Here is a 27,993-nt window from a genome sequence, read left to right as displayed (position 1 = left end):
AGTTCATTACTAGTTATGTGTGTATCTTTATAGCAATAAAACCCAGACGTGAAGTCCAGAAAGGGAAAACTTACTTGGGGCAGTTCCTTTAATCTCTTGTCTGATACATTGAAGAACACTAGCTGTTTGTAGCTCATTTTCTGAACTACCACACGCAATTAAGGAGAAACAACGTTTTATTTACTGTTTTCTTGTACCTACCTTACTAATTTGCCTCAGAGGGGGAAGAAAATTCCTTCCTGACCCGAAGATGGCAATCGGACCAGTCCCTGGATCAACTAGTACTAAGAGCTATCTCCCATAACCCTGTATTCCCTCACTTGTACTAAGAGCTATCTCCCATAACCCTGTATTCCCTCACTTGCTAAAAAGGCATCCAACCCCTTCTTAAAGCTATATAATGTATCAGCCAGTACGACTGGTTCAGGGACAGAATTCCTCAACTTCACAGCTCTCACAGTTAAAACCTTTTTGCATCTTAATATTATATTGGAGATGTTTGTATTGTCAACTTTTTTTTTACAAAATGTTTACAGGTATGTATTTTTTTTCACCACCTCAGTCAAATGTGGTAAGTACAGGTATGGGATCCCTTATCCGGAAACCTGTTATCCAGAAAGTTCAGAATTACGGAGAGGCCAACTCCCATAGACTCCATTATAAGCAAATAATTCACTTTTTTTAAATTTCCCTTTTTCTCTGTAATAATAAAACAGTGCCTTGTACTTGATCCCAACTAAGGTCTCATACCTGTACATATTTCAGAAAAAGGAAGCACAATAAGGAAAATTCACATCCATTCATTGCCTTCTACTCATCTAGTGGCAAGGGCAAATAAGCAGAAATTCTGGAATTTCTATTAAAATATTAAACCGTGTTTACAGGTTTTCTGAGGTGCAACATGACTGACTTTATTCACAACTATACAATTTTTACAGTAACAAATTGAACTTCATAATTTTAAACTGTTTTAATAAGCTATTCATCTCCACTGATCTGTGAGGAATTCTCTTTAGATTTGGATTTATATCTGTATTTCTTCCAAGGGTGAGAAGTTTCTTGCGCAGCCATCCAATTCAGCCAGCGATTGTAATAACCACGGAAACCATCAATCTTTTCCAGAAACACATCCTTACTTTTGTACTGTAAAAAAAATGATTTAAAATAATAAATGAAAGCTGCTACAGATTATATGGCATTCAGCATTTCGTCTCTTTTATTCAGTTACCAGAAATAATAACCAGAAGCTAACTACATATGCAGTACTAGACTTTTACAATAAACTAGATAGTGCAAAGCACTGACTTGGTCAATTTCAGGGAGATTAGTCGCCCATGACAAGGGAGATTTGTCGTGGGCGACTAATCTCCCCATCTGTCACGGCCCTTAGAAAAAATATCCCTATAAACTTTTCCTAGAAATTGACATGGAATAAACAGAGTGCTATACATTATACACTGCTTTCAGGTAGCCTGTTTCTCCTACTCCCATGTAACTGGAGGAGCCCCAAGCTGGACTTTTTTTTTTTTACTATTGAGTGCTATTCTAATATCTACTGGGAGCTGCATGGCTGTGACACCCTGGGAAATGAAAATCATGACTAGCCCTAGGTGAAATTTCATAATTAAATATAAAAAAATATTTTGATAGCCTCATTGCACCACCGCTTAATGGTTTAAAATTTAGTGGTGAGCAGAACTTTCCCTTTTTTGTAAATGGTAAATGTTTTGTAGAGATGACTAATTGAAGTCAGTAATTAAATGTAATAAAAAATGGCTTCAAGCCAATAAGGATAATAAGGAGGAACTTTTTAAGGACCATCAATAGTATCCATAGTTCTGCAGTGTTTCTAAGTTTCTACTGCTTGTATAAGATAAGCTACGTTCAAAAACATTAAATGTACAACCATGTGAGTACTACTTAAAGCGCATTATGTCTCCAGATTTTTGGAGCGGGGCCCTACCTTCCTGTCTTTTAAGGCTATGCAAAGGTATGTCTTGTGTAGCAATAAACTAATGTCCTGTTTTGCTTGAGAAACACGTTGGGTGTCAATAGGTGTTTTTTTGTGGCAACTTTTTCAACGCAAAAAACATTGGCGCCTATGGGCATTTTTTACAGTGACTTTTGCCACACAAAATGTTTCAAACAAATTTTCCTCTCAGCATGTAGGGTATCACCTACCTTGTCATAGTTTGGTGGATATTGGGAGGCAAACTCCAGCTGATGGATAATTACTTCATTAGGTGCCACATTCCTCTTCTTCATGTCACGCAGGATGTCTAACAAGTAGGCATAATCCAAGCGCTTCACAGCTGCACTAATCAGTGTGCTGTATATATAGGTGTTAGGGATAACACCAGAATTCTGAGAACACATATAGTTCTGTATTAAATTAATATTCCCCATTACGTCAAGAAAAAAAAGCTTTTGATTTTTATTGGGCTAATAAATATTCAGGAATTGCATTGAGCTACAACTGCTTTAACCCACTTTCAATTCTAAGCAACTTTTTAATATACGTTACACATTTTAAAGGAGAAGGAAAGGTAAAAACTAAGTAAGCTTTATCAGAAAGGTCTATGTTAGTACAGCCATAAGCACTTACAGAAACGCTGCACTGAGTTCTCTGTCAAAAGAAACAGGATTTGTTGTCTCTTTGTTTTTCTGTGCCAGAGACATTTAGCTCTCTCCTCTCTCCCCTCTCCTGCTCCTTCTCCCTCAAGAATGCTAAGAACGTCCTCCCCCCCTTAGGAATCTGTGATGTGAGCCAATCAGCTAGAAGCAGTACAGCGGTCTTGGTGCAGGAGCGAGGCACTATGGGAACTTTCTTTACAGAGCTCAGCGTTTTTTTTTTCTTCTGATTATCTGAACTTGAGAAATATGGGGGGACCAAAGGGCACTATTGAGAGAACTGAAGGTATGCCCGCAGATTGAGATTAGCCTTTCCTTCACCTTTAAATGAATGCTTCTATTCCGGCATGAAATATAAAGGAAAATTAATTTAAACTGCATAGAAAAAAAAATTAAAAAGCTCATTACTTTAACACACTAAAACATAATTTAAAGGTAAAAAACATAAATAATATAATGATGAAAATCTTGTATAAGTTTTCTTTATAAAGTTGTACTAGAACAAGCACTGGATTACTACTGGTTTTGCACACTCTCACAGCAGAAGTAAATTTAGCTACAGTATGGTTTTTCCTAAGGTAAAAAATAGACATCCAATTGAGAAGTAAATATCTGTCCGTACCGTCATGTCTTCGAGCAGCTTAAGTCCCTCTTCTGCATTGTGACATGAAATTGCCAAACCACAGAAGGTTTGAATATTTGGAGATATTCCTTTTTGTGCCAAAATAGGCAGTAGTTCCTGTAAGCAGAAATACAGTGTATCACTAATGTATTATACATAACAGTAGAGAAATTATTAATGATAAATGTACTTATAAAGGACCACTATACTCCCCTTGTTCAATATGAGTTCAATAAATAGGGCTTGTGCAAAACATACTTTTTGTTTCACTAAAATCTGTGGGTTTAGCTATTTCCTCAGATAAACCAGGCAAACAAAGACATTGAAGCTACTCCATGTTTGGTCCTTACGTTGTAGACAATTAGATTAGCACTATACCACCTCTATTGTTCCTTTATTGTAACTGTTTTGTTGACAGTAGTCCATTATACAGGGGGATTAGCTCTGCACTGGGAACTAATTATGTACCTCACAAGGACCAAAAATGGAGTAGCTTAATTTCACAGCTTGTGCTGTTTATCTTAAATAACAAAAAACATAGGTATTTTTGTGATTAAAACAACAGGCAAAAAGTATGTTCAGCCCTCCTTAACAGAGAATCTTAATATATAAAGTACAATAATAATTGCAATTAGCCCTCTACATGGTTAGTTAGAACCATGCAGACCAGGACAAAATGGTGTGAAATGCAGCTATAAGGCAGCTGCTAACCAGCTAAGAGGTTTTACTATGTAGCAAACCTTACCACGGGAAACCTATAGCAACCGATTTTACCCATTTATAATTATTTGCTACAATACAGAAGTTTAAAGAAAGCATAATATTTTTTAAATATATTGATCGTTTGTGGGTAAATTAACAATCTTTTAACTGCTGTTCTAAAGAGTAAGCAGCAAAATAATTAACTTCTTTCACAACAAAAATGCCTCCAATAATAACACTAGCATTATAGCATTAAAAGATCTTAAGTTCTCTGAACTCTAATAATGCAAGACACTGGTTTAAATAACAGACTATCCATATGATTTATTCAGGGGTTTTCTTTGATTACCTTTGCAGAATGCAGGTTTATCAATTTGCTTCTCTTTCTAATTAAAGTGTTAAAAAATGTCACGTCTGCTTTAACATTGGCAGAATCCATGATGTTAAACAAAGCAGATTCTCTCTTGCAGTCAGGTTGTATTATTTCTGCTAACAGTGTGAAGGTTTTTATAGTTGGAAACACCTTGTCATTATGCATCTTCTGTATGATCCCCTCCATTCCACCAATCAACGCAAGCCTATCAGAAGGAGTAAAGACACTACCTAAGGAGACAATCACGTTCGTGTTTGCAGGCTCATCTAAAAGGTTTGGAAGGTGCAAGGAAGCAGAAGAGGTTAATATCAATGAGTCACATATCTCTTGGCTTCTAGGAGGATGAGAAATTGTGTTAACTCCTTTAGCATTTTCCTGCGTATCCACTCCATCACTGTCAGATATCCTAAGCTGTGTAGATTTACTAAGAAACAGCTGCTTTTCCAACATCTCTACATCCAGCTCACTTGTATTCGCTTTTTTCTTCATCCCATGAATATGTTTGCCTGTCTTAGCTTTTAACCTAAGTGGTGTTGGCTCCTTAGAAGATAACAACAAGGCTGAAGCCTCAGCGGAGTCTCCGATACCACAATCTCTAGTAGCCCGAAGAAGCAAGTTGTAAGTACTATTGTCAGGCTTTATCCCAAGACGTAACATTTGCCTCCATACCTGCTTAAGTAAAACAAGAAAGCTTAGCAATTTAAATAAAATCTCTTTTCTATCTATTCAGATATCTAAATTAAAAAGGCTGGACATCAACCCTGCAGCTACATATTTTTTCTCAGTTTTAGTGAATTAAATATGTTTGTTGTATTATATAAACACAATGACAATAAATATTCTGCTCAGTGATGTCATCAGTTATAAAAAAAAATGGTTAATAAAAGTGTTAAAAAGAGTGTAAAAAAAAGAGTTAAAAAAAAGAGAGTAAAATGAGGAGTTATAGAGAGTGTACTGCCAAATTCTATCCCTGTGTGGCATGGAAATTATAGTGCTGCAAAAGATTGTGAGAACAGCAGGAGAGGTTGTTGGAATGACTCTCCCATTAATTCAAGATATTTTTAAATCATGTTGTTCTACAAAGGTATCAAGCATTGTGGCTGATCCTTTACATTATTTTAATAATCTTTTTGTTATATTGCTATCTGGAAAATAATATCGCAATATCTGTGCTTGATCAACTAGGTTGTACAACAGTTTTGTTCCTCATGCACATGGGAATTTGTACATCACCTTTTCTTGCATCTACATTTGCACAGTAATATATGCACTTCATTACAGGTATGGGACCTATTATCCAGAATACCTGGAGTTTTCCGGACAAGGGATCTTTCCATAATTTGGATCTCTATACCTTAAGTCTACTAAAAGATTATTTAAACATTAAACAAACCCAATAGGCTTGTTTTGCTTCCAATAAGGATTAATTGTATCTTAATTGGGATCAAATACAAGCTGCTGTTTTATTATTACAGAGAAAAAGGAAATTTTTTAATTTTTAAAAATTAGAATTATTTGCTTATAATGGAGTGTATGGGAGATGGCCTTTCCGTAATTCGGAACTTTCTGGATAACCGGTTTCCGGATAATGGATCCCATACCTGTATAATAACACACAAGGGTGTTGTTGTATAAAATTGAAACAGAATTAGAATATAGTTATTCATTATGTACTATGATAACATACTGGAAAATTTAATTGCATTGATTTGCACACTGCACTGCTGTCTTATTCACTTTTTTGCTGTAATATGTGTTGTCTTTTCTTTTTTTCGTTTTTGTACACTGTATTCACTCCTTAAATAAGGTGTTGGGTATTATCTTTTTTTTATTTGGGACCTGAATTTCTTCCAGCTGAGTAAGTTTCTTTTGCGGTTGAGATGACAATAAAAGATCTGAACTGATCTTTTGTGACGGATTAAAAATTTCTGCTCTATTTCTGCTTTTTATTATGATACTGTACCACTGGAATTCAGAATTCCTTTATAGAGTTGTAATTTTATCTGCAGGAAGAAGCTCCCACCAGAAAGCAGAAATTTTTAGTTTATTTTAAAAAGCCTTTCTGATATCAATGAAACTGAAAAATGGGGATACTAAAGGAAATAAAACATACGTATGCATATGAACATATTGAATGTCTCATTCAGTCATCTTAATATCTGTGGCATCACCAGCATTTCTTTGTTAAAAGTCATAGCAAAGATGTACCTGCAGTGTGTAGCGGAAGCCAATATCTTTGTTCTTAATGCAGCTCATTAGTAAGATATTGAATGTATCCTTAGTAACAATGTGTCCTTCTTGTACAATTTCCTGAAAAACATAAAAAATTTAATCTTTAGTGAGATTGATTCTGCAACACACATCAAAGCTTTTTCCTAATTCAATGCAAAAAATTATTTATAAGGGATGAGAAGACTGCAGTAAGTTTAGGGATTCTGGAAAAAATAAAATAACCTACTTTGCAACTGACTGTAAAAGGTTTCTCCTCCTAAAAACCGTTTTTTGCATAGTAAAAGAAAATTCTAAGCAACTCTTTAACATACAGTATTCACAAATTCTTTATGGTTTTAAAGTTATTTTTTAATTGCAATTAAAGGAGTTGTAACAGGAGTCATATTTTCCTCCTTTTAATTAGCTTTTATCAGCTAGCTTTCTACATTGTTTTAGGAATTAGGGCGAAGACACACTGAGCTACTAGTAACAGCTACTTGTTACAGCTACTAAAATAGACAAGCAGCTGTGAAATGTAGCAGCTACTAGTAGCTCTGTATGTCTTCACCCTTAGGGCTCTGGTACACGGGGAGATTAGTCGCCCGCGGCAAAACTCCCTGCTCGCGGGCGACTAATCTCCCCGAGTTGCCTTCCCCCTGCCATCCCGACGCGGCGGCGCGATTTTGCGCAAATCGCCGAAAAAGACTCGCGAGGGGAGGGGGAAGGCAACTCGGGGAGATTAGTCGCCCACGAGCAGGGAGTTTTGCCGCGGGCGACTAATCTCCCCGTGTACCAGAGCCCTTAGAGCCAGCAGTGCAGAGAATGTAAACAGACACTGCTTTCAACTGCAATTACATTTATAAAACAAACCTTAAAACCACTGAGCTCCAACTACACAGTGGTTGACACAGGATATGGTACTTAAAGGGTTACACAATATAAATGTAAACAAGGCACCTGGGCCAGATAGAAAACACCAGCGTTTTTCAACCGCTGTTGCCTGGTGTGCCGTAGGTGAAGACAAGACTCCCCCGGTCCCCTCTGGGACACCTTCCACTTCCTGGCTCCATGATGCCCGGAAAACGTCATCCGGCATCGGATCCAGGAGGGCGGAGCAACCAGAGAGGAGAGGCAGCACTATCCTGCCCTGGCACAACCCGACCGGGGGGAGCAACTGCCCAGGCCCTGCCCCGACAGACCAGATCCACCAGGGGCCAGGCCCATGCACAGCCGCCCTACTCCCCACCGGAGGACAATCCCGGGACACCCCTGGATGCCGCAGCCTGACATGTAAGAAAACAATTAATAATAATATATATATAATATAAAATTTTTGTGTGTATAAAAAAAAAAATTCAAAATCAGTGGGTGGGTGGGTTTGTGGAGAAAATGTCCCGGAAAATACTTTCTTTGTGTTTATTTGATTCCTATTCAAGAGAATTACTTTATATATAGTCAATATAGGCACAGAGTTAAATTTTTTAACATTTTCTAATGGTGGTGTGCCTCGTGATTTTTTTCATGAAACAAGTGTGCCTTTGCCCAAAAAAGGTTGAAAAACACTGGAATACACCCTCGGGTACTGAGAGAGCTAGGGTCAGTTTTACAGTGGCCTCTGTTTCTGATATTCTCAGACTCGCTTTCATCAGGTATGGTACCTAGGGATTGGAAGAAGGCGATTGTCATTCCTATATTTAAAAAGGGAGTAAGATCTCAGCCTGGCAATTATAGGCCTGTAAGTTTGACATCCGTGGTGGGCAAGTTATTTGAAGGCTTGTTAAGGGATCACATACAAAATTATCTACTGGAGAATGGCATTATGAGCAGTAATCAGAATGGCTTTATGAAGGACAGGTCATATCAGACCAATTTAATTGCTTTTTATGATGAGCTTAAGTAAGAAGCTGGACAGTGGGGATGCAGTAGATATAATCTATTTGGATTTTGCCAAAGCATTTGATACCGTTCCCCACAAACGACTGCTTTCTAAACTAAGGTCTATTGGACTTAGTGAAGCCGTTTGCACATGAATTGAAAACTGGCTACAGCAGGGGTCTCAAACTTGCGGCCCTCGGTACAGTATTTTGTGGCCCGCACCAACGCCTTCTTAAAAGCAATGAATGGATCGCGATTTTTATTGCGATTCAAGGGATAATGCAAGGCACGGCGGGCGGGAGCTGCTGATTGCGGAAATGACGTTATGCCACCATAACAGTTATTATGGGAAGACGTTCTGTGTGCACAATTAGCTGCTAAGGAGCTAATTGTGCACACAGAACGTCTTCCCATAATAACTGTTATGATGACATAACGTCATTTCCGCAATCAGCAGCTCCCGCCCGCCGTGCCTTGCATTATTCCTTGAAAGCCAATTTTTTGTGAAATCCCTTATGCGGCCCAGCCTCATCCTGACTTTGCCTCCTGCGGCCCCCAGGTAAATTGAGTTTGAGCCCCCTGGGCTACAGGATCGGGTACAGAGGGTGGTTGTTAATGGTACATTTCTACTTGGAGTAAGGTTCTCAGTGGGGTCCCTCAGGGTTCTTTGCTGGGTCCACTTTTGTTTAAATTGTTCATTAAGTACTTAGAGGAGGGTATTATAAGTAACGTATCAGTGTTTGCAGATGACACAAAACTCTGCAGACCTGTCAATTCTATCCAGAATGCGGCATCCTAGCAGCAGGATCTTGACAAACTGGCAATCTGGGTGGCTAAGTGGCAGATGAGATTTAATGTGGATAAATGTAAGGTCATGCACCTGGGATGTAAAAATATGCAAGCCACTTATACCCTTAATGGGACTGCAATAGGCAAATCCATAATGGAGAAGGACCTTGGAGTCCTTGTAGATAATAAACTTGGCTGTAGCAAGCAATGCCAGGCAGCAGCTGCAAGGGCAAACAAGGTTCTGAGCTGTATTAAAAGGGGTATAGATTCACGGGAGGAGGGTATTTTTCCCCTTTACAGAGTGCTGGTAAGGCCCCATCTAGAATATGCTGTTCAGTTTTGGTCTCCAGTGCTCAAACGGAACATTATTGAATTAGAGAGGGTCCAGAGAAGGGCAACTAAACTGGTAAGCTGTGAAGTAGTGGAATTCCCTCCCTGAATCAGTCGTACGGGCTACTACATTATATAGCTTTAAGAAGGGAGTGGATGGATTCTTAGCAAGTGAGGGAATACAGTACAAGTTGATCCAGGGACTGGTCCGATTGCCATCTTGGAGTCAGGAAGGAATTTTTTCCTCTCTGCGGCAAATTAGAGAGGCTTCAGATGGGGTTTGCCTTCCTCTGGATCAACTAGAAGTTAGGCAGGTTATATATAGGCATTACGGTTGAACGTGATGGACGTACATGTTTTTTCATCCTACCTTACTATGTTACTAAGAATTTGTAATAATGGTATATTGTAAATCTGCTTAGAATTTTGTCCAGCATTACTATAGTATGTATTTCCTTGTCCTTTAAGGGGAGTTATGCATAAGAACTAAGTAACAGCTCTTGCATTTCTGATCTGGGTCTTCCTAAGAGACCACTGTTTCTCTATGTATCAACAAGGGGGCCTTTTTTTACATTGCTGCCAGGGCCACATCCCAGTCCTTGTAATTGAGAAGCTTTATAATAGCGGTCCAGGGGGTGCTCCCAGGGGCTAGAGGCCTTGCAGGCTCTTGATGGGCCCTTTCTACATCAAAGAATGGTGAGAAGATCTCTGCTTGTAGAATAGAGGTGAGCCAGACCTTTACCCATTTCTCTGGCATTTCTTCCTCTTTTTCCAGGAGGCCCACTATTCATATATTGGATCTGTGCAGGTGATTCTTCCGAATTATCTGCTGTTGTAATTGCCCCACCGTCTGCTGTAGTGGTTGCAGGGCATCTTCTGTATTAGATACCCGTATTTCTAGGGCGTTTGTATATTCCTATATAGTTTGTAAGCCTTGCTTTAGTAGTGACAAATCTATACAAAGAGTTTCATTCAGCAGTGTGAGACATGCCTGGATTTCCTGTATATCTCTGAGCACTTTGAGCAGTGAGGGTTCCTCCTCACCTTTCTGGGATAGTTGCATTTGTGGGTCTGGAGTAGAGACAGGCTGTAGCTCTGTAGTATCGTTTGGCAGGTAAACATGTGGTGCAGTAGGCCTTGGGCTCAATTGCGTTTGCAAGAATTTCTTCATTCTGGCATTGCTACACAATATAAAAGAAATATCTAGTTCTTTTCATGCCCCTTTACCTTGAATATCTCCATGCTGTTCTGGAGGTCAGAGCAGAGAGCACAAACTTTCAACAAACTTTGATATGTGACCAGATTTAGCCGGATGTTCTTGGCCTTCAGTTCTTGTCGCAATTTTAAGGCCTGCTGTAAACCTGACTCTTTCCATGGTGACTCTGCACACGCATTGAACAAAGCTGTGTAAGTCGCATCAGTGGGCACCAAACCTCGTTTTTTCATCTAAAATAGGACAACAATTCCATTCAGATAGAATATTAGCTGCATGTTCATAATCACACCTAACCATGTCACAAAGCTACAAAACATATACACTGAAAAAACTGCCCCTTGTGGTAGTGCTGGGCGGTATACCGTAAAATACCGAATACCGTTTTTTTTTTAAAAAACGATATTCATTTTTGAAATACCCCCTTACCGGTGATGATCGGGTTGCGCCCCGTGCGTACATTACGTCAGTACGCACGGGCGCCCCGTGCGTACATGACGTCAGTACGCACGGGCGCCCCGTGCGTACGTGACGTCACGTACGCACGGGGCGCAACCCAAAGCGCCAACAGAAGCGGCACGGGATGCATCGCTGGCCGCAGCGCTGGCCAACTTGCTGTATGGGGGGCTGTATGGGGGGGGTGCTTATAAATAATAATCGTAATTATAAGGGGAAAGTGGGGGGAAAGCTTCCTGCTTAGCTGGTCACATGCTCCCTCTACTGGCGCCTCACTGGTACAAACCTCCCAAAATTGCACATTCCAAGAACAGAACTGCATGAAGCAGTGCTTCATATACCGATTTAGAACCTCTGAGGAATTGTACCAACACGAGCCTTTCCATATATTTTCAACTTTGTTCTCTGTGGATTAAATACTAATTGTCTCAATAGCAAAATTTAGGGGCCCTGGCCACCAATGTTAATTGGAAAAAAAAATACCGTCAAATACCGTGATACCGATATAATTTTGAAAAATACCGTGATATAAATTTTTGGTCATACCGCCCAGCTCTACCTTGTGGCATTAGCTTCAGACACTGGCAAAGAAAATAATAAAGGCAAATACAGGCCCAAACTGTCCCATATGTGTAAGCATTGGCAGAAGTGAAATACACCTGTCACAGCACACGGGCAGATTTGGCAAAAAAAACAGGTAGCTTCCACTCCTGTCAATGGGCACACATTGTGGGTGGTATCAGAATTTATCTGTCCTTTTTCCCCACCAGAACAGAAAATGCACATTGTGCAGAACTAAAAGCAATATAAATGTTTGTAAAATTACTTCCTAGATCAATATCCTCACAATCAGTATACAGGTACAGTCACACTCGGTGGAATTTGGTGCAAAACTGCATTTGCAACAAATTCCACTCAGTGTACCTGCACCTGGGCACACGCAAAGCCTCCAGGTGCAGGAACATAAATAAGCTTTTCTGAGCATAGGGGCAGATTCTAGGCCTAAGTTTGTCCAAAGGTTGAGAATCCACCCAGGGTGGCACTGGCCTATTGATGGTGTAAACGTATCAGTAAACAGGATAATTATAAGCATATAATAAATTAGGCATGTGTGGAATATAGTGAGAAATACTGTGATGGAAGGTTTTAAGACATTGTTTGATGACTTTCCAATAAATTATTGCTAAATAGGGAAACATGTTTTCCATGCACCAAACATGGAGAATTCCATGGTTTCTGTACCATGAGTCTCCTTGAGAAGACATTGATAATCAAAAAACAACTTTGTGACACTGGCTTTACAATAGGAAAACATATTTTGTTACAAGTAGCTTCAATTTGCAGCCTACGCCGACATGAAATTCAGAAGTAAGTAAATGTCAGTAATAATTAAGACTGAATTAAAGAGATAGACATATAAAAATATTTTTTGTAAGGACTGCTGAAACTACCTACATCTGCGTATAAGCGAAATGCTTTCTTCACATAACCGGCTCTCCCACAGCCTCCAATTAAAATAGTGTAATTACTTTCATCTGGCTGTAGTCTCTCCTCTTGTAGCATTTTAACTTCAAACAATTCCAGTGCTTCAGCAAGCTGAATATAAAAATAAAGGAAACATTACACAAAATTCTTTAAAACAAAATAGCTACTTTAAAACATGTTTAAAAATTCTTGTATATTGGCACTTTAGCTGTGGACTAATTTCATCAGCTTGCTGGATGATGCAGTTGCACTTGCATCCACAAATATAGTACAACATGCACAATTAAAAATCAGAAGCACAGTCTACTTAGTTGGATTAAAAGTTTATCAGGTTTGTTAGGTTGCACTCATTGTGCATTACATGTTCACACACTGGTCAATCCAGCGGATTAGCCCACAGGCTCAAAAAATGGATAAGTGCAAGAGTTCACTTTTCTTTCATTGGAACCACCGAAACACCCACAAGTGAAGTAATGGTGCAAATCCTTAAGTTATGACTGCGGTTGCAATATGCAATTCCAGACTCAATTATTGTGTTTTACCCAAAATGCATTTTTCCCTGGACATCGTAATTGTGACACAGCACATCACCAGTTCTATTCAGGGTACTGTGTAGTAATATGTTTGTTTACAGAATCAAAATGGCAAATGACATGTTCTTTAAAAACGATTTCACTTTTATATGCCAACATGCTGCGAATAAATATTATGCAAACACCTTGACAAAATCAAACTCTATTTTTAATAAATAGAAACCATTATATGTATAAACATCTTACCTTGTCTTCTTTGATTTTTGCTTTGCACTTTAAAAAGTACCAGTAAGGAGTATTCCTTTGTCTCCACCTTATAGGATAATTGGGCTCTTCTCCATCATTATCTTCTTCATGTCCTAATTTTTGAAGCTCAGGAGACGTTTTCTTGAAAAAAGTCCTAGATGAATATTTTTCAGCCAAGGTCCCAAAAGTTTCATCTTCCATACTGTGCACATCTGGGTTTGTGTTATTATTTTCTCTGGATAGGACAAAAGTTCTCTGTCTACTTGATATTTGACTTAGTGAGATTGCAGAGGTAAAATACCTTTTGTGCTGCTTGCCAATGAACCAATGAATAGAAGAGGACAAGTCTTTAGCTGCCAATATCTTTCCGCAAACAAGCTGTGTCTGACAAGCAGAGCGAGCAGACAAGTAACGAGTAAGGTGTTGTAGAAGCCGCATGATAACTTAGCCACTTAAAACTGGTTGAGAAATTCCCAATGGAGCTGCAAAGAACAAAATATATTTTGGAAAGTGTTTTTTGCAAATATTTTTCATTTATTTTTGTTTTTATCTATTAAAATGGTTAGCACAAAACTGCTAGAAGAGATTGTTGTTTTTGTAGAACCAAATATAAAGCAAAGTTCATTTCAATAGCCCCCTAAAATTTCTCCTCATTATGACCTCAATGAGCTTAGAATATATTAATGCAAGAACTAGTGTGGGTGTGTAATGGTTTAGTGTATTGTTTTTTTAAAGATAAATATATGGTTTTCAATTATTTAAAATTTAATGACAAAAATTTGTAATGGATACATCAGGTCAAGCAACATACATATGTTTAATAATATTAAAACATATTAATATTAGCCAAATAAATAGTGTTTGAATTGAAATGCAACTGTTGAGTTGCAGACTGCTGTGTTTTGAAGCAACAATCACCTAGCAAGCATCTGAACAAGAATCAGACAGAGTACAATGGAGGTAGGTAGTGATGAGCAAAATTTTTCCCCAGGCATGGATTCACTACGAATTTCTGCCTTTCGTGGATTTTTATGAGAAATGGGCACAAAAAAATTGCCACAGAAAAATTTGCCATGAATCAAAAAAATTGTTGCGCATGTAATTTTTTTATGTGTGACAGTTTTTTTTTACGCACTATTTTTCATATTTAGAATTTTTCACATTTTGAGAATTTGTATGCCGTTTTGCAAATTTTTTCAATGTTTCACGAATTTTTTGGTGAAGCAAAACGGGACACATTCACTCATCACTAGAGGTGGGGTTATAATTAAGTTACTGAATAAAGTTATGTTATCAGACAGTAGCTGCTCCCTCTGATATAACTGGAAAAACATGAAAGTAAACTCAACTTCTTCAAGCTTCTAAATGGAGTAGTTTTTTGCATAGTTAATAAACTCTTTTGTTACCTAACAGTTAGCACTGCAGTGATTGCAACAGGGAGCTTAACTAGAAACGTGAAGCACAGAAAAAATAAAAGTCACATTTAAAATGCAGTTTGCATAAAGATATATCTCTTTAAAGTGATACTGACACCAAAAAAAATACTTTTCTAAATATGGATGTACGTTAAAACTTACCTATAGGTCATGTTGACCATTTTTTGCTGATAGGGCTGCTTTTGTAAGTAATTGTTACTTGAAGTCCCTAAACCTGACTGTTTTGCCAACCTGACTGTCCCTTCTGAACCTGTAAGTTACAGCTCCTAATGCGAATGGACTACTGCTGCACAAATATGGCAGCCCCCCTCATAGAGGAACATGGGTGGTCAGATAGGGAATGTACAAACATTGGTCAAATACTTTTAAGGCAAAATTATAAATAACATGCAAGGACAATAACATGATAGATGGGATGGATTCTAAGCCTGTGGATAAATGCAGGTCGAGAATCCACAAAAAAAAGCAAAAAGCTTTTGGTTGTGCCTGCACCCGAAGCCACTGTGTCGGGCCAAGTGCTGGCACACACAGCAGAATTTGTTGCAAAACTGCTTGACACAGTAGCTTTGGGTACAGGCACAACCAAAAGATTTTAGTAGCGTAGGCCAAGAATCCACCCCGTGGATTTATAGTTTACCTCCCCGTTGCAAGCACTGCAGTGCTCACTATTGGGTAAAAAAAGAGTTTATTAACTATGCAAGAAACAAGAGGCTTTGTAACTCTACTGTAATCTCTTTGTAACTCTTTGTAATCTCTACCATCAAAGCACTACAAAAATAATGCATCTGTTTGTAAATGGAACTAGAAATTTCATCCTGTTGTTACAAGATCCAGATTTATGAAAACCCAAGCAACCATAAAGGAAACCCCAATCAGGCCCAGATATGTGGTGAGGCCACAAAGACTCAGGCCTAGGGCAGCATGCCACCCAAGTCGCACAGAAATTTTGTTCACGTACGGAGCAATGGGATTTTTTAACATTTGCTAGGTTTTGGGCGCAAAAAGCTCTGCAATTTCCATAATTTTCCCTGAACTTTCCCTAACTTCTGTAAATTTTCATTTGTTACAAAAACCCATTAGGGGAAATAACATCAATTGCTGAGATTTTTCCACCCAAAACCCAGAATGAATTAGCAAACTCAAAAAGTGGGGTTTCCTTTATGATAGTTCAAGCACAAAGGTAAGCAATGAGGCCCTCAGTCCTGTTAGTGACTAGGGATAAAGAATTTGTTTAAAGGTGAACTAAACCCCCCCACAGGAAAAAGCCCCTCATTGCCTGGCCTCAATTGGCCCCCCTCCCTGCAACTTCCTCACAGAAAAATGGGCACTTTTCTAACAGACTCTGCCGGGAGTGAGCAGGAATGGGGTTAATTAAGGGTAGGCTATGGGGCTTTTGCTTGTGGGAGAGTTAGTCCTCATTTAAAAAGAGAAAATGACCGCTGCATAAACAAATATACCCTTCTCCTAGAAAAATGAGTTATCTGTGGACTAGTAAACTGTTTTACTATCTTCTCACCCCACAATTGCTTAGAAGAACTAGGAAGCTGGAAAATCAAGGAGCTTTCAGTTCCAGAGTTTGCCATATATAATGCAAGAAACTGCAAAACTATAGATATTTCTTAATTAAAATAGAAGGCAAAGGATATTTTTGGCCTATTTACTGGACTCTTGCTGGGGATATATTCTGCTCCTTTAAAGCGAATGCTTGTTTGTTGACCTCTAATTAACAAATTCCTATTGCCAAAATAAGTATTTTCACAATAGGAACTTGTTAGGGGGAAAAAAGTGTGACCCCCCTCCAACTTTGGGACAGTGCTTGGGACACAAGCCAAATTTCATTAGCAGATTTAAGAAAAACTAACCCTTTTTTTGTTAATAATTCCCTAATGCCAAAATACTATGTAAGAAGTAGTAATACGTTATAGCGACGGGTATATATAGATTTCCCTATTCTGTATTCTCCAGTGTCATATCTAGAAAGTGGACCCAGCAGCTGCGGACTGTATAGAGATTCCTTTGTAATACTGACAGATAGACAGTTTCAAAATATGATTATGAAAAGTTTCATTATTGCTAAAGCGAAGGACGGGCAGAATGTTTTTGCTTTAGGGCCCTGTAACCTTTAGCTACACATGCCTGTATTGCTGAGAGCACTGCCAATATGTCACATTGCCGGGGTTTCCTGGCACTGCTGGGAGATACTGACAGAGACACACAGATTTCCCTATTAAAACACATGGACTAAGCAAAGACTACTGCGCTAAAAAGCATACATTTCACATTACATATTGCATTTACAATCGTACTGTCTGTAATCCGACATCCTAACAAGTTTCAAAATATTCGTCCTCTATCCTTTGTGAGACACCTTACTCCGTAGTATTGCCTTTCTATACACAATTCTGATCAGTAAATGTACCATAACGAACATTTCTAAATTGCTTTATACAAATAACATCCAACTTATTAACTTACTATCCAACATCGCTCTCACGTTTCGATTTTAATCTTTTTTTTTTTCCACCCACAGCTTTCAGCCCCGCCTCCTCCCGACGTGCTTTGCATTGGTTCTTTCCCAGAGTGCCCTGCTCTAGGTTGAGAAATCCATCGTTCGGCGTTCTGCTGGATGAGTCTGATGCTGATATTTGGTGTTGGTGTCGGACTCGGTACCGGTAACGATAACGATGCAGGAGTTAATTGCTTGTGTGGATCATATCCGGTTCGATCTGGAACTGGCCGTGGAACAACAGCTGGGGGCTCAACCCCTCCCTTTCCCGGGCATGGACAGTGAGTACCGGGGCCTGATCCCTCCCATTACCGGGGTGGGCTTTTAAACCGGGTAATGATCCCTTCTCTTAGCCCTATGATGTTTTTTTAAAGAGTGGATAGTGTGATCTAAATCCGACTCTTTGGGCATGAGGCAGCGACCTACACGTGACTTTATGCATTAGAAACTGAATAGTGGGACCTGGTTTCTTTTTTGTCTTGTTCTTCAGAGAAGTGAAATCTTACTTGGGGGTCTTTTAGCTGTTAGTAATTTACAGCTCTCAGGGATAGCTGTGAGTTTTAAGTCAACAAATGGATGGCCGCAGGTTGGACGTTATCCTGCTGTGAAAGCAGGTTATAGGTATTTTAAAAAGGACGGGACGCAAGCCAGGGTCTGAAAAAATATCTGCCCAAAGTCAACGTACCCCTTTATCTAGGATAATGACAGCGATTTTAATAGCAAATTGTGTGAGACTTTTCCGCGCCTGTCAGTCCCTGGTTTCCCTGTATGTCAGTCACGTGGTTTTGTAACACACAGTCAATTGGCTTTGAAATAAAAACCATAACTACTGTTATCTTCCTTATATCTGATATACTCCCAGAGAGAGAAACATGCACTATCTGTCCTATAGAGGTATCTATAACATACAAGCTGCTTGCAAATGTAAAAGTAACAAGTTGCATAAATAAGCTGAATTATGTAGGTTTGACTATGCTGACCAGTTCACACACACTCACACAGGCACATGCAAAGTGGGTCATGGGATCTAATAACCAGGGGGACATGTTGTGTTAAAAACAATATTGTGCCAATGAATTGAGGGGGCACACTGTACTGTAGGATAGGAACCAATCAGCAGCTAGGCTGACCTGATAGGGAACTGAAGCCTGTCTTTGCCTGTGTGACTGCAGGGCTGTGATTGGCTATCACTATCCTACTGTGCTTCTGGCAGGGAGCATTAGGAGACGGTCTATAGGGAGCTCCAAAAAAGGACCATTTTTACAGATAGTATTAATTTTTAGTCCAAAGTGAAACCAGCACCATAATTGCCTACAAGATTAGAGGTTTTGTGGTTATCCTTTATGTCTCCTTTAAAGCTTTCAATAAATTAGACCTAGAAATCAACCAAAGGCATATGAGAGCTTCGGAAAGTAGCAACTTTCCATCAACATTTATAGTGTAATAACAGATTTTAGTACAGAACAGGATGCTGGAGTACTTGCCAACCCAGGCAATTGTGTACATGGCTGGTCCTTCTTGTGAATCTTATGCTGCCTATAAGGTGTGACAAGCAGGTTGTGTTTTGTAGCTTGCAATCTTACATTAGGCAATGGCATATGGGACGTATTGCCACCTGCACATACTCTTCTCCAGTTCGAGCAACAAAACGTCCAAAGCTCTCTTCCCATCAGCATTAATGTAAATAACTGGTGGGAAAACATATGCATTGCGTACTAGCCTGAAGTTGTCTTGCAAGGTTACTATGAGAAGCAGACGTAATATACCAGTTTGAGCAGTACATTTTTCCCTATCCAGTATAGGTAGCACTGTGATCGGGGTGATATTATAACAGAATTGAACATTGATCCAGAGGATCGCAAACAAAAAAATAAACATCTGAAGCTATCTCCAGTTTTCCTCAGCAGGGTAAAATTCCTTCCTGACTTTGAAGGGCAATTGGACTAGTTCCTAAATCAACTTCTAAGAGTACTGTAACCCTAGATTTTCTCACTTTCTAAGAAGGCATCCAACCCTCTTTTGAAACTGTCTAATGCAGGGTTGGGCAAACTTTTTGGCTCAGGGGCCACATTGACTTACAGACGGGCCGGGCCAGCATTACACCGTTTCCACTTGTCAGACGCCTCGCGTCATGAGACTTCCAGAGTCGGCAAGCCAGATTAAAAGGACCAACGGGCCGGACGTGGCCTGCGGGCCGTAGTTTGCCCACCCCTGGTCTAATGTATCTTCCAGTACAACTGCTTTGGTGACAGAATTTCACAGCTCTCCCTGTGTTGCATCACCTCTGTTTCAAAACAGTGTAAAAAACTGACATTCTAAAGCTGGCTATACACGTAACAATTACAATCTTTCCTGTGACCATTGGTCTCACGAAAAATTGTTCATACCCTCCAATGACGTTCAGGGCTAATTCGTCGGATGTGGCAGTAGAAACAATAGGCATTCTACTCCTCTCTGACCATTCAGCCCTAAATTCAGCTTTTGCTTGGGCGCCTTCAACTGCGCCCGATCAACGCTGTAAGGTTTTATATAATATCCTATATTCTCATATTCATATAGTCATATAGTCATATATCCATATATGCATGTATTTTGATACTTTGATGCTTAGCATATCATACTCTATTTTAGAAATGTATCTCCATTTTGTAACCGCAACCAGCAAGGCTTGAACATCCCATAATAGTTGTTTTTCCCAAATAGTACCCTTGCACAGCTTGCACCTTACGAAATACATGGTTTAAAAACAACTTAATCTTATCTGTGCAATAACGCCTTTTCTACTCCTTGTGTCCTCCTTTAAATTCCTGTCCCGTATGAGCCATGTTTGAAGGCCATCCCTGAAGATAATGAGGTTCTACTCCATCTTTATTTTATAATGATCCTTTTGTTTCTGCAAGTACACAAGGGGTATAAATTCTATGATCACTTAAGAATAAACTGGACAAGTTTGAACTACCATTGGAGTTGTGTCGTTCTTGTCCCCGTATACGCCTTTGTCCTGGTAGGAGGGCTCCCACGGATTACTAAATCTAAGATCGGCGGTCAGGAACCTTACAAACGCGATGGCCCGATATCTAAGACTTTTGTGATATTGGTCATCTCGTCAATCCACCATACATTGGTGCGTGTATGGCCAGCTTAAGACAATGGGCATGTCATCTTTTTTTTTGTGGTCTTTGAATTATTGTGGTGCCAGGGTCAGCAACAACCAGCAGCCCAACAGAAAATTTATTTTGTTGTTAGTTTTTTATATTTATTGCTTATTCTATGGAGAGTAGTAGACCTAAACCTCAGAAATAAAAAAAGAAAACCAAGTGTATGTAAGGACAATGGCACATTTTAATAGCAGAGCATTTGAATTTCTTAAAGCATGTCTGTAAAACGCATAAAATGCAGCAGCACCATTACCCTAATGTGAATATTTGATTTTATTGCAGTAGTAGTGGTAACAGTTTTTTTTAATTTTATTTTAAAATATAGTAATACCCCTGTAAATTTACAGATTTGTAATGACAATAAATAGGTATATGCAGTCTGTATTCATGTTATAGTTACTGGTTAACAAGACAAATTTCTATAAACACATATTGGTAGTAATGAGGCTAAGGGCTTATTTATTTTGCACTCTTTTTTAATAACTAAAAATGTCTTTTGCAGAGTCTGGGGCTGCTGTTTGTGAGTTTTTTCTGAAATCGGCCTGTGGAAAAGGTAAATCACTGGAAATGAACATAACTCCATAGTATTTATGCTGTAAATCGAGACATGGGTGTGATTTACTAACATAGGGGAGAAATTACATTTGTGTCATCACCCATAGCAACCAATCAAAATTATTTGCGGATTTATTGCTGTTGGCAGCTTAATGCTTAGGGCCTCTCCATGGGGAGACTAGTCGCCTGCTACCACGGCAACTAATCTACCAGAAATACTTAGCAAGTATTAGAGAGACTTAGCAATGTTTATGCCTTCCCACTGGCAATAACGTGAATAGCCAGTGGGAAGGCATACGCATCACTAAGTCCCCCGAAAGTTTCCTCACAAAGGAAACTTTGGATGACTTAGCGATGTGTATGTGCGGAAAGGCATTTTGGGGAGATTAGTCCCCTGCGGCAGCAGAGTTTTACCACGGGTGACTAATCACCACAGGACATCAGTCTTATATTTGAAAAATACAAAAAGTCGACCCACACATCACTACTGTGCTGCTGTTTTACTAGTATTTCCAAACGCTCTTTCCGAACTTCTTAATTGCACATGCACAAAATAGTGAAGATTTTTACTGTACTGTGCAAGTTCAGCTAAGCATAAGGGGAGCCTTTTAACATACTAGCAAGACTTTGCAATGCAGTGTTAGATAGCTTCTGAGACCCATGCATTGTTTACAAACAGGAGCACCGGGCTGAGGAAGAGAGTTAGAAATGTAAAGGAGAATGAAAACCTACTGACAATCCTAGGACCCCTCAACAACAGAGATAGGTGCCATTATAGGACTGCTCTTTTATTTGTTTATACAATTTGTTAAAGAGCCCCAAACAACACAGAAATCTGTAATATACCTATCATTGTAATCTGTTCCTTCAAAAACCATGAATAAATACAATTTTTATGTGCTGAAATCTATCCGCAAAATAGTTCTTCTCTTTCTGCATCATTTGAAATCCTTGCAGGAGGGACTAAAACATTGATTATACAAATTCTCCACAGCTTACAGACATCAAGCAGGAACTACATAACCCACAATTCATTGCACTATAATGTTTCTTTCCTTATTGACATGATGTCTGCAAGGAATTTTGGGATTTGGAGGATGCAGGCTGAGGCAGTAGACTACTGTTATATTTTATTTGAATCTCAAAGTAGTGATCCAGATAAGGAGGAGAACAGGGGCTAGGCTTAGAACAGTTTAAAACCATATTATTACATTAAAAATCATGAAAAGGCTGCATATCTTTTAATTGATTTATATTGCAAAATTGCTTACACTTTTTGAAAAGTACATCATTTAAGTTGTGTTTGGGTGGAGTTCCCCTTTAAATTATTGTCCACAGACACTTAGCATGAAGTACAGCACAGGGGTGTATTTATTAACATTGGAGATAAACATCACTGGTGATGTTGCCCATACCAAGCTGATCTTTGCTTTTGCTTTCTAACTTGTAGGTGTTTGTCTCCAGTGATAATAAATAATCCCCCAAAATGTTGTTCTTTTGGATGCCCTACAATAGATTGCAAAATATATGCTATTATAAAGAATTAAAGAAATATAATATACAAAATCACTTTATCTCTCTTTATTTCTTTTATATTAGGGATGCACCATTTCCAGAGTTCGATCCTTGGACAAATAAAAGCATTATTTTAAATTGCAAATTAGGGTCCCAGTTTTTGTGGGTATTCTGCCAGTTTTTGAAAATTATGGATTCGGTGCATCACCAATGTACATAGGTAGAGAGAGAATAATATATTTCACTTTTTTAAACTATCTGTCTTATCTGTGCAGGCGGAATGTGTCCGTTTAGACATATCAGTGGGGAGAAGACAGTGGTCTGTAAACATTGGTTACGAGGCCTTTGCAAGAAGGGAGACCAGTGTGAATTTTTGCACGAGTATGATATGACTAAAATGCCAGAGTGCTACTTCTACTCCAAGTTTGGTAAGTGATTGTATTATTTAATAGGTTTTATTGGCATTAAAGTCTATTTTTAAAGGTTATACCTGTGGTGGTCAGTACCTCACTCTTTTTTATATTAAAAAGTTAATGTTTAATTTATTTCTTTTTGTTCTTTTTTCTTCCATAACCAGTGGTGCATGTATTGGCTTATATTATTAACCCTTTACACAAAGCTACTGGGCAGTGTGGTGTATGTTAGGGGATATGGCCAGCACAATCCAGAAAATCTGAACGATTCTTAACAAGACCCCTTTCTAAATTTTTTTTAAGGATTAGTGCACCCACTTTTTCATAAATTCAATGATCAGAGCTTGTGCTAAATATATATATTTGAAGTAAGAATTATGAATGCTTTTTGATTGTTTTCAACCAGATAGCTAGTTTGATAATTACAGCATATTAGTTGAATTATTTTTTGTTTGTATTTGTTAGGTGAGTGCAGTAACAAAGAGTGCCCATTTTTGCATATTGACCCGGAATCAAAGATAAAAGACTGCCCATGGTATGACAGGGGCTTCTGTAAGCACGGTAAGATTATAGGACCTTATAAAATCTTTGCCATTTTATATTGTACAAAGGAATGTCAGTGGCCCTTAATTTATATTATGTCTTTTCAGGGCCCCTCTGTAGGCACCGGCATACTCGAAGAGTAATTTGTGTCAATTACTTGGTGGGATTCTGTATCGAAGGCCCTAACTGTAAATTCATGCAGTGAGTACATTTATTTTCCATCTTCTTCACATGTACTCATTTAGTGACTTTCCAGACATGTGGTATTCATACCTGCTGAATTTGTGTTCTTCCCAAATAACATTTTATAGATTATATTTAGAAAATGTTTGTGTCAAATAGTGAAGGGTAGGGAATTAACAGAATTTGCACAGGTCTGTGCACTCCAAAACAAAGCACAGATATCTGTGTCTGCCCCATAAAATACATTGCTGCCTGTGGTCAGCAGTTCTGTATTTGTGAGGGAGGGACTGGGATAAGAGCTTTTTATGATATCCCCTAGAAAAAAAAAAAGCTCAAATGATTTATAGATAAACTTTTAGTATTGCCTTACTATGTTGTGTTTCCATAGGAGTAAACTGTCAGCAATCTAACTCCACTGCTTTTTTGTATTTGGCCCCAAAACTTTGTATAGGAAAAATGGGGACATACCAGAAGTGTTAGTGTCCCTTTAATGGACAAAGTTATATATGATGAAGACAACCATAGATTTGCTAGTGTTGCCTGAACACTAGCAAGTGATTGTTAAAGCTTATTAATGAGTGTCTTCATTATAATACCCCTTTAAAAAGAGATTATGCTGGAAATATTATCAAACTTTTATGGGGGTTATGAGGGAATTAGACTTACTGTTTTCTTAATATAATTCTGCAGTCCACGTTTTGAATTACCTATGGGAACCACAGAACAGCCGCCTCTACCCCAGCAAACACAGACTCAACAGAAGGTATTTGTCTATTTACACTTTGCAAACTTACACTATGCAAAATTATGGTTTAAGAGTTCTTACAGGTTTATTTTTTATCTCCAGCAAAATAATAACCAGGTGTTACAAAGGTCATCCTCACTCATTCAGCTAACAAGCCAAAACTCTCCTGTCAGCCAACAACGTTCCCCACAGACAATCGGTGTCATGCAGTCACAAAGTGGCAACCAGGGGAACCGGGGACCTAGGCCACTGGACCAAGTTACCTGCTATAAGGTCAGAATTTATCTAATGTATGATCTTTATCTATGATCTTTAAAATAATAGAATTGTTTTTTTTAAAGAATCATTCTGCCTTTCAAAGCATTTGCTCTGTTGAAAAGTTCACCATTGAAAGCTTCTGAAATCTAAGCCCAGATAAATGATTTGTGTTAACACAGGGGGTAAGCCTGAGATATGCAGGGGCATTGCACTTGCTTTTTTTTTTAAAGCACAGCTCTAATCACTGATGCAGTGATCACATGACTAGTGATAAGTGAATCTGTCCCGTTTCGCAGAAAAAATTGCGAATTTTTGAAAAGATTCACAAAAGAGAGGAAATTCTTTGAATTTTCTTGTGGGAAAGTGGGCATCCAACCATTTTAGAGGCTGTTATACATTAATTGAATGTCTATAACTTCGGCAAAGAGAACTAACCCCTAAAAACAAATATGAGCAGAAATGTCATACTTGCATCTATAATTAGCACATAAAAATATATAGCTAAGAAGTAAAATGCACATAAATTTAAAAAATTCAATTGGAGCAGTAGCTAAAACAGTGGCAGGTACTATATTTATAGATGGTTGTACTAACAGGGCAAGAAGGGAAACTACTAATATAAAGAAAAGAGCACCTCAAATAATATGCATTTATACAAATACATAAAAATATTAAAATCAGTACAATAAAACCTTCAAGAGACTAAATCTGATACATTGTCTAGGTAAAGACCATTTATCTGAATTGCCAGACAGTCACATATGAGATATAATAGTGTATGTGACTTTCCAGATTCTATACCTGTAGTGAAATACTACAGGTATAGAATCTATTATCAGCAATGCTTGGGACCTGGGGTTTTCTGATAAGGGATCTTTCTGTAATTTGAATTACCTTACCTTAAAGGACAAGGCAACGCAAAATGTAATTTTTTGCCTAATAAAACAAACCAAAATTCTAAGCACCTTTGCAATATACATTTATTACATGTTTGTAATGGTTTTTGAGTTATTTGTATTTATAATTGCTATTAGAAGCAGTGTTTGCCTGTCCTTTTCTATTCTCTGCTCTGGTGGCTCTGACTGTTGAAACATTGTAACACAAGCCAGCAGACTGACAGACCTGACTTGCTGGAGAAGCAAGACCTTTGCAACATTGTTTAAACTGTAACAACCAGAAGTTCAGCAAATGCAGCTTTCAATAGCAATTATATTTACAAATAACATTTTTAAAGCGCTACAAATTTTTAATTATTTCATATTGGAAAGTTGCTTAGAATTATTATGGTTTCTTTCATTATGCAAAAAATTATTTTTGGGGTTGACATGCCCTTTAAGCCTTCTAAAAATCATGTAAACATTAAATAAACATAGTAGGTTTGTTTAGCCAATAATATTGGCTAAACAATAATAATAATAATAATAATAATATTGGCTTAGTTGCCATCCTGTAATTCAGGATATTGGATTTTAGGATAAGGGGTCCCATACCTGTAGAACATACACATTTGCTGTCCAAAGAAATAATTGCTGATAATTTGTACATAAACGGGACCTGTTATCCAGAATTCTTGTGACCAGATAAGGGGTCTTTCTGTAATTTGGATCTCCACACCTTAAATCTACTAAAAATGTATTTAAACATTAAATAAACCCAATAGGATTATTTTGCCACCAATATGAATTAATTATATCTTCGTTAAGATCAAGTACAAGGTACTGTTTTATAATTACAGAGAATTAGATTTAAATGGAGTCTATGAGAGATGGCCTTCCTGTAATTTGTAGCTTTCTGGATAAAGGGTTTCCGGATAACTAATCCCATACCTATACTTGTTGATCCCCAACCTTTTTTACCCGTGAGCCACATTCAAATGTAAAAAGAGTTGGGGAGCAACACAAGCATAAGACATGTTCCTGGGATTCCAAATAAAAATTGTTATTGGATGTTTGGTAGCCCCTATATGAACTGGAAGCCTACAGGGTGTTCTGTTTGTCAGTACATCTGTTTTTATGCAACTAAAACTTGCCTCCAAGCCAATAATTCAAAAATAAGCACCTGCTTTAAAGCCACTGGGAGCAACATCCAAGGGGTTTCGGAGCAACATGTTGCTCAGGAGCCACTGGTTGGGGATAACTGGGTTACACCCTAAGAAAAAAATTGGTACAAAGCTCAGAGTGCCACTGCACTTAATCTATATTCAAGTAGTTAATTTTGGTATTAAATGTTTCTTTTTCTTTCTTATTGCAGTGTGGTGAGAAAGGACATTATGCCAACAGATGTACAAAAGGTCACTTGGCTTTCTTGAGTGGGCAGTGACAAGTGGTTTGGGGTATGGACATAATTCTTGTAAGGACGCAGTGGACAGACGTTTCCTTTTTAATTTTGACATCAAGATGCTGGAGACTTTTCCTTGTTCTTAAGTAAATATTGGGATATTTTCTGCTATTTACTCTGAGCAGTTTATTGGAATCTTCTCCTGCCAAGAACTGTTTGGCAAAGTGAAAGTTTTTGCCAGTAACTATTTTTTTAAATAAAAAAATGTAAATGTATTTTTATTTCTTTTTATTTCTTTAATATAACTTTTGTACAGATTAGATCAAATGCCAACAGTTCTCTTGAACTTAACATTGTTAATAAAATCTATTTTAGTGATGACTGGAAACTGATTACTGTATCTTAATAGACTTCTAATGAACTAACCAGTGTTACCTATTATTTTAGAAAAAAATGGGTCAAGTTTGATTGAAAACAAAATAGTCATATGAAAAAGTTTGGGAACCCCTCTCAGTCTGCATAATAATTTACGCCACTTTCAACAAAAACGGTAACAGTGGCATGTCTTCATTTCCCAGGAACATCTGAGTACTGGGATGCTTTCTGAACAAAGATTTTTAGTGAAGCAGTATTAAGTTGTATGAAGTTAAATCAAATGTGAAAAACTGGCTGTGCAAAAATTTGGTACCCTTGTAATTTTGCTAATCAAAGGCTATAGGAGGTGTGTAGAGGCTGTTACATTTGCAAAAGGAGGCTCAACTAAGTATTGATGTAATATCTTTGTTAGGGTACCCAAATTTATGCACCTGTCTAATTTTGTTAAGATGCATATTTTCTGTTAATCCAATAAACTTAATGTCACTGCTGAAATACTACTGTTTTCATAAGGCATGTTATATATTAAAAGGAAGTTGCTACTTTAAAAGCTCAGCCAATGA

At 38.2% G+C, this 27,993-nt stretch overlaps 2 protein-coding genes across 4 annotated transcripts; one reads left to right on the top strand and one right to left on the bottom strand.

Annotated features, from left to right (window-relative positions):
- Positions 1-890: 890 nt before the first annotated feature.
- Positions 891-17,466, bottom strand: ptcd1 (pentatricopeptide repeat domain 1). Its single transcript, XM_002931521.5, has 9 exons — positions 17,378-17,466; positions 13,467-13,948; positions 12,658-12,798; positions 10,761-10,979; positions 6,537-6,638; positions 4,305-4,997; positions 3,254-3,370; positions 2,182-2,364; positions 891-1,143 (listed from the first exon to the last, which is right to left on the bottom strand). The coding sequence occupies exons 2-9, from the start codon at positions 13,902-13,904 to the stop codon at positions 979-981; spliced, it is 2,058 nt and encodes a 685-aa protein (XP_002931567.1). The 5' UTR covers positions 13,905-13,948; positions 17,378-17,466; the 3' UTR covers positions 891-978.
- Positions 17,085-27,443, top strand: cpsf4 (cleavage and polyadenylation specific factor 4). Of its 3 annotated transcripts, NM_001007932.1 has the most exons (9): positions 17,085-17,261; positions 17,433-17,689; positions 21,069-21,119; positions 22,912-23,064; positions 23,515-23,610; positions 23,700-23,793; positions 24,466-24,538; positions 24,623-24,793; positions 27,029-27,443. In NM_001007932.1, exons 2-9 carry the CDS (start codon positions 17,587-17,589, stop codon positions 27,095-27,097), a joined length of 810 nt encoding a protein of 269 aa, NP_001007933.1. In that variant the 5' UTR covers positions 17,085-17,261; positions 17,433-17,586; the 3' UTR covers positions 27,098-27,443. The 3 variants fall into 3 exon arrangements, with proteins under 3 accessions (NP_001007933.1, XP_012825776.1, XP_012825775.1); XM_012970322.3 differs by lacking the exon at positions 17,085-17,261 and having other exon boundaries at positions 17,505-17,741; XM_012970321.2 differs by lacking the exon at positions 17,085-17,261 and having other exon boundaries at positions 17,513-17,689; positions 23,670-23,793.
- The last annotated feature ends 550 nt before the right edge of the window (positions 27,444-27,993 follow it).

This window comes from Xenopus tropicalis, chromosome 9 (genome assembly GCF_000004195.4).
Source record: "Xenopus tropicalis strain Nigerian chromosome 9, UCB_Xtro_10.0, whole genome shotgun sequence".
Lineage (NCBI taxonomy): Eukaryota > Metazoa > Chordata > Amphibia > Anura > Pipidae > Xenopus > Xenopus tropicalis.
Note: the sequence above shows the minus strand (reverse complement) of the source record. Positions and strands in the feature narration are given on the sequence as shown.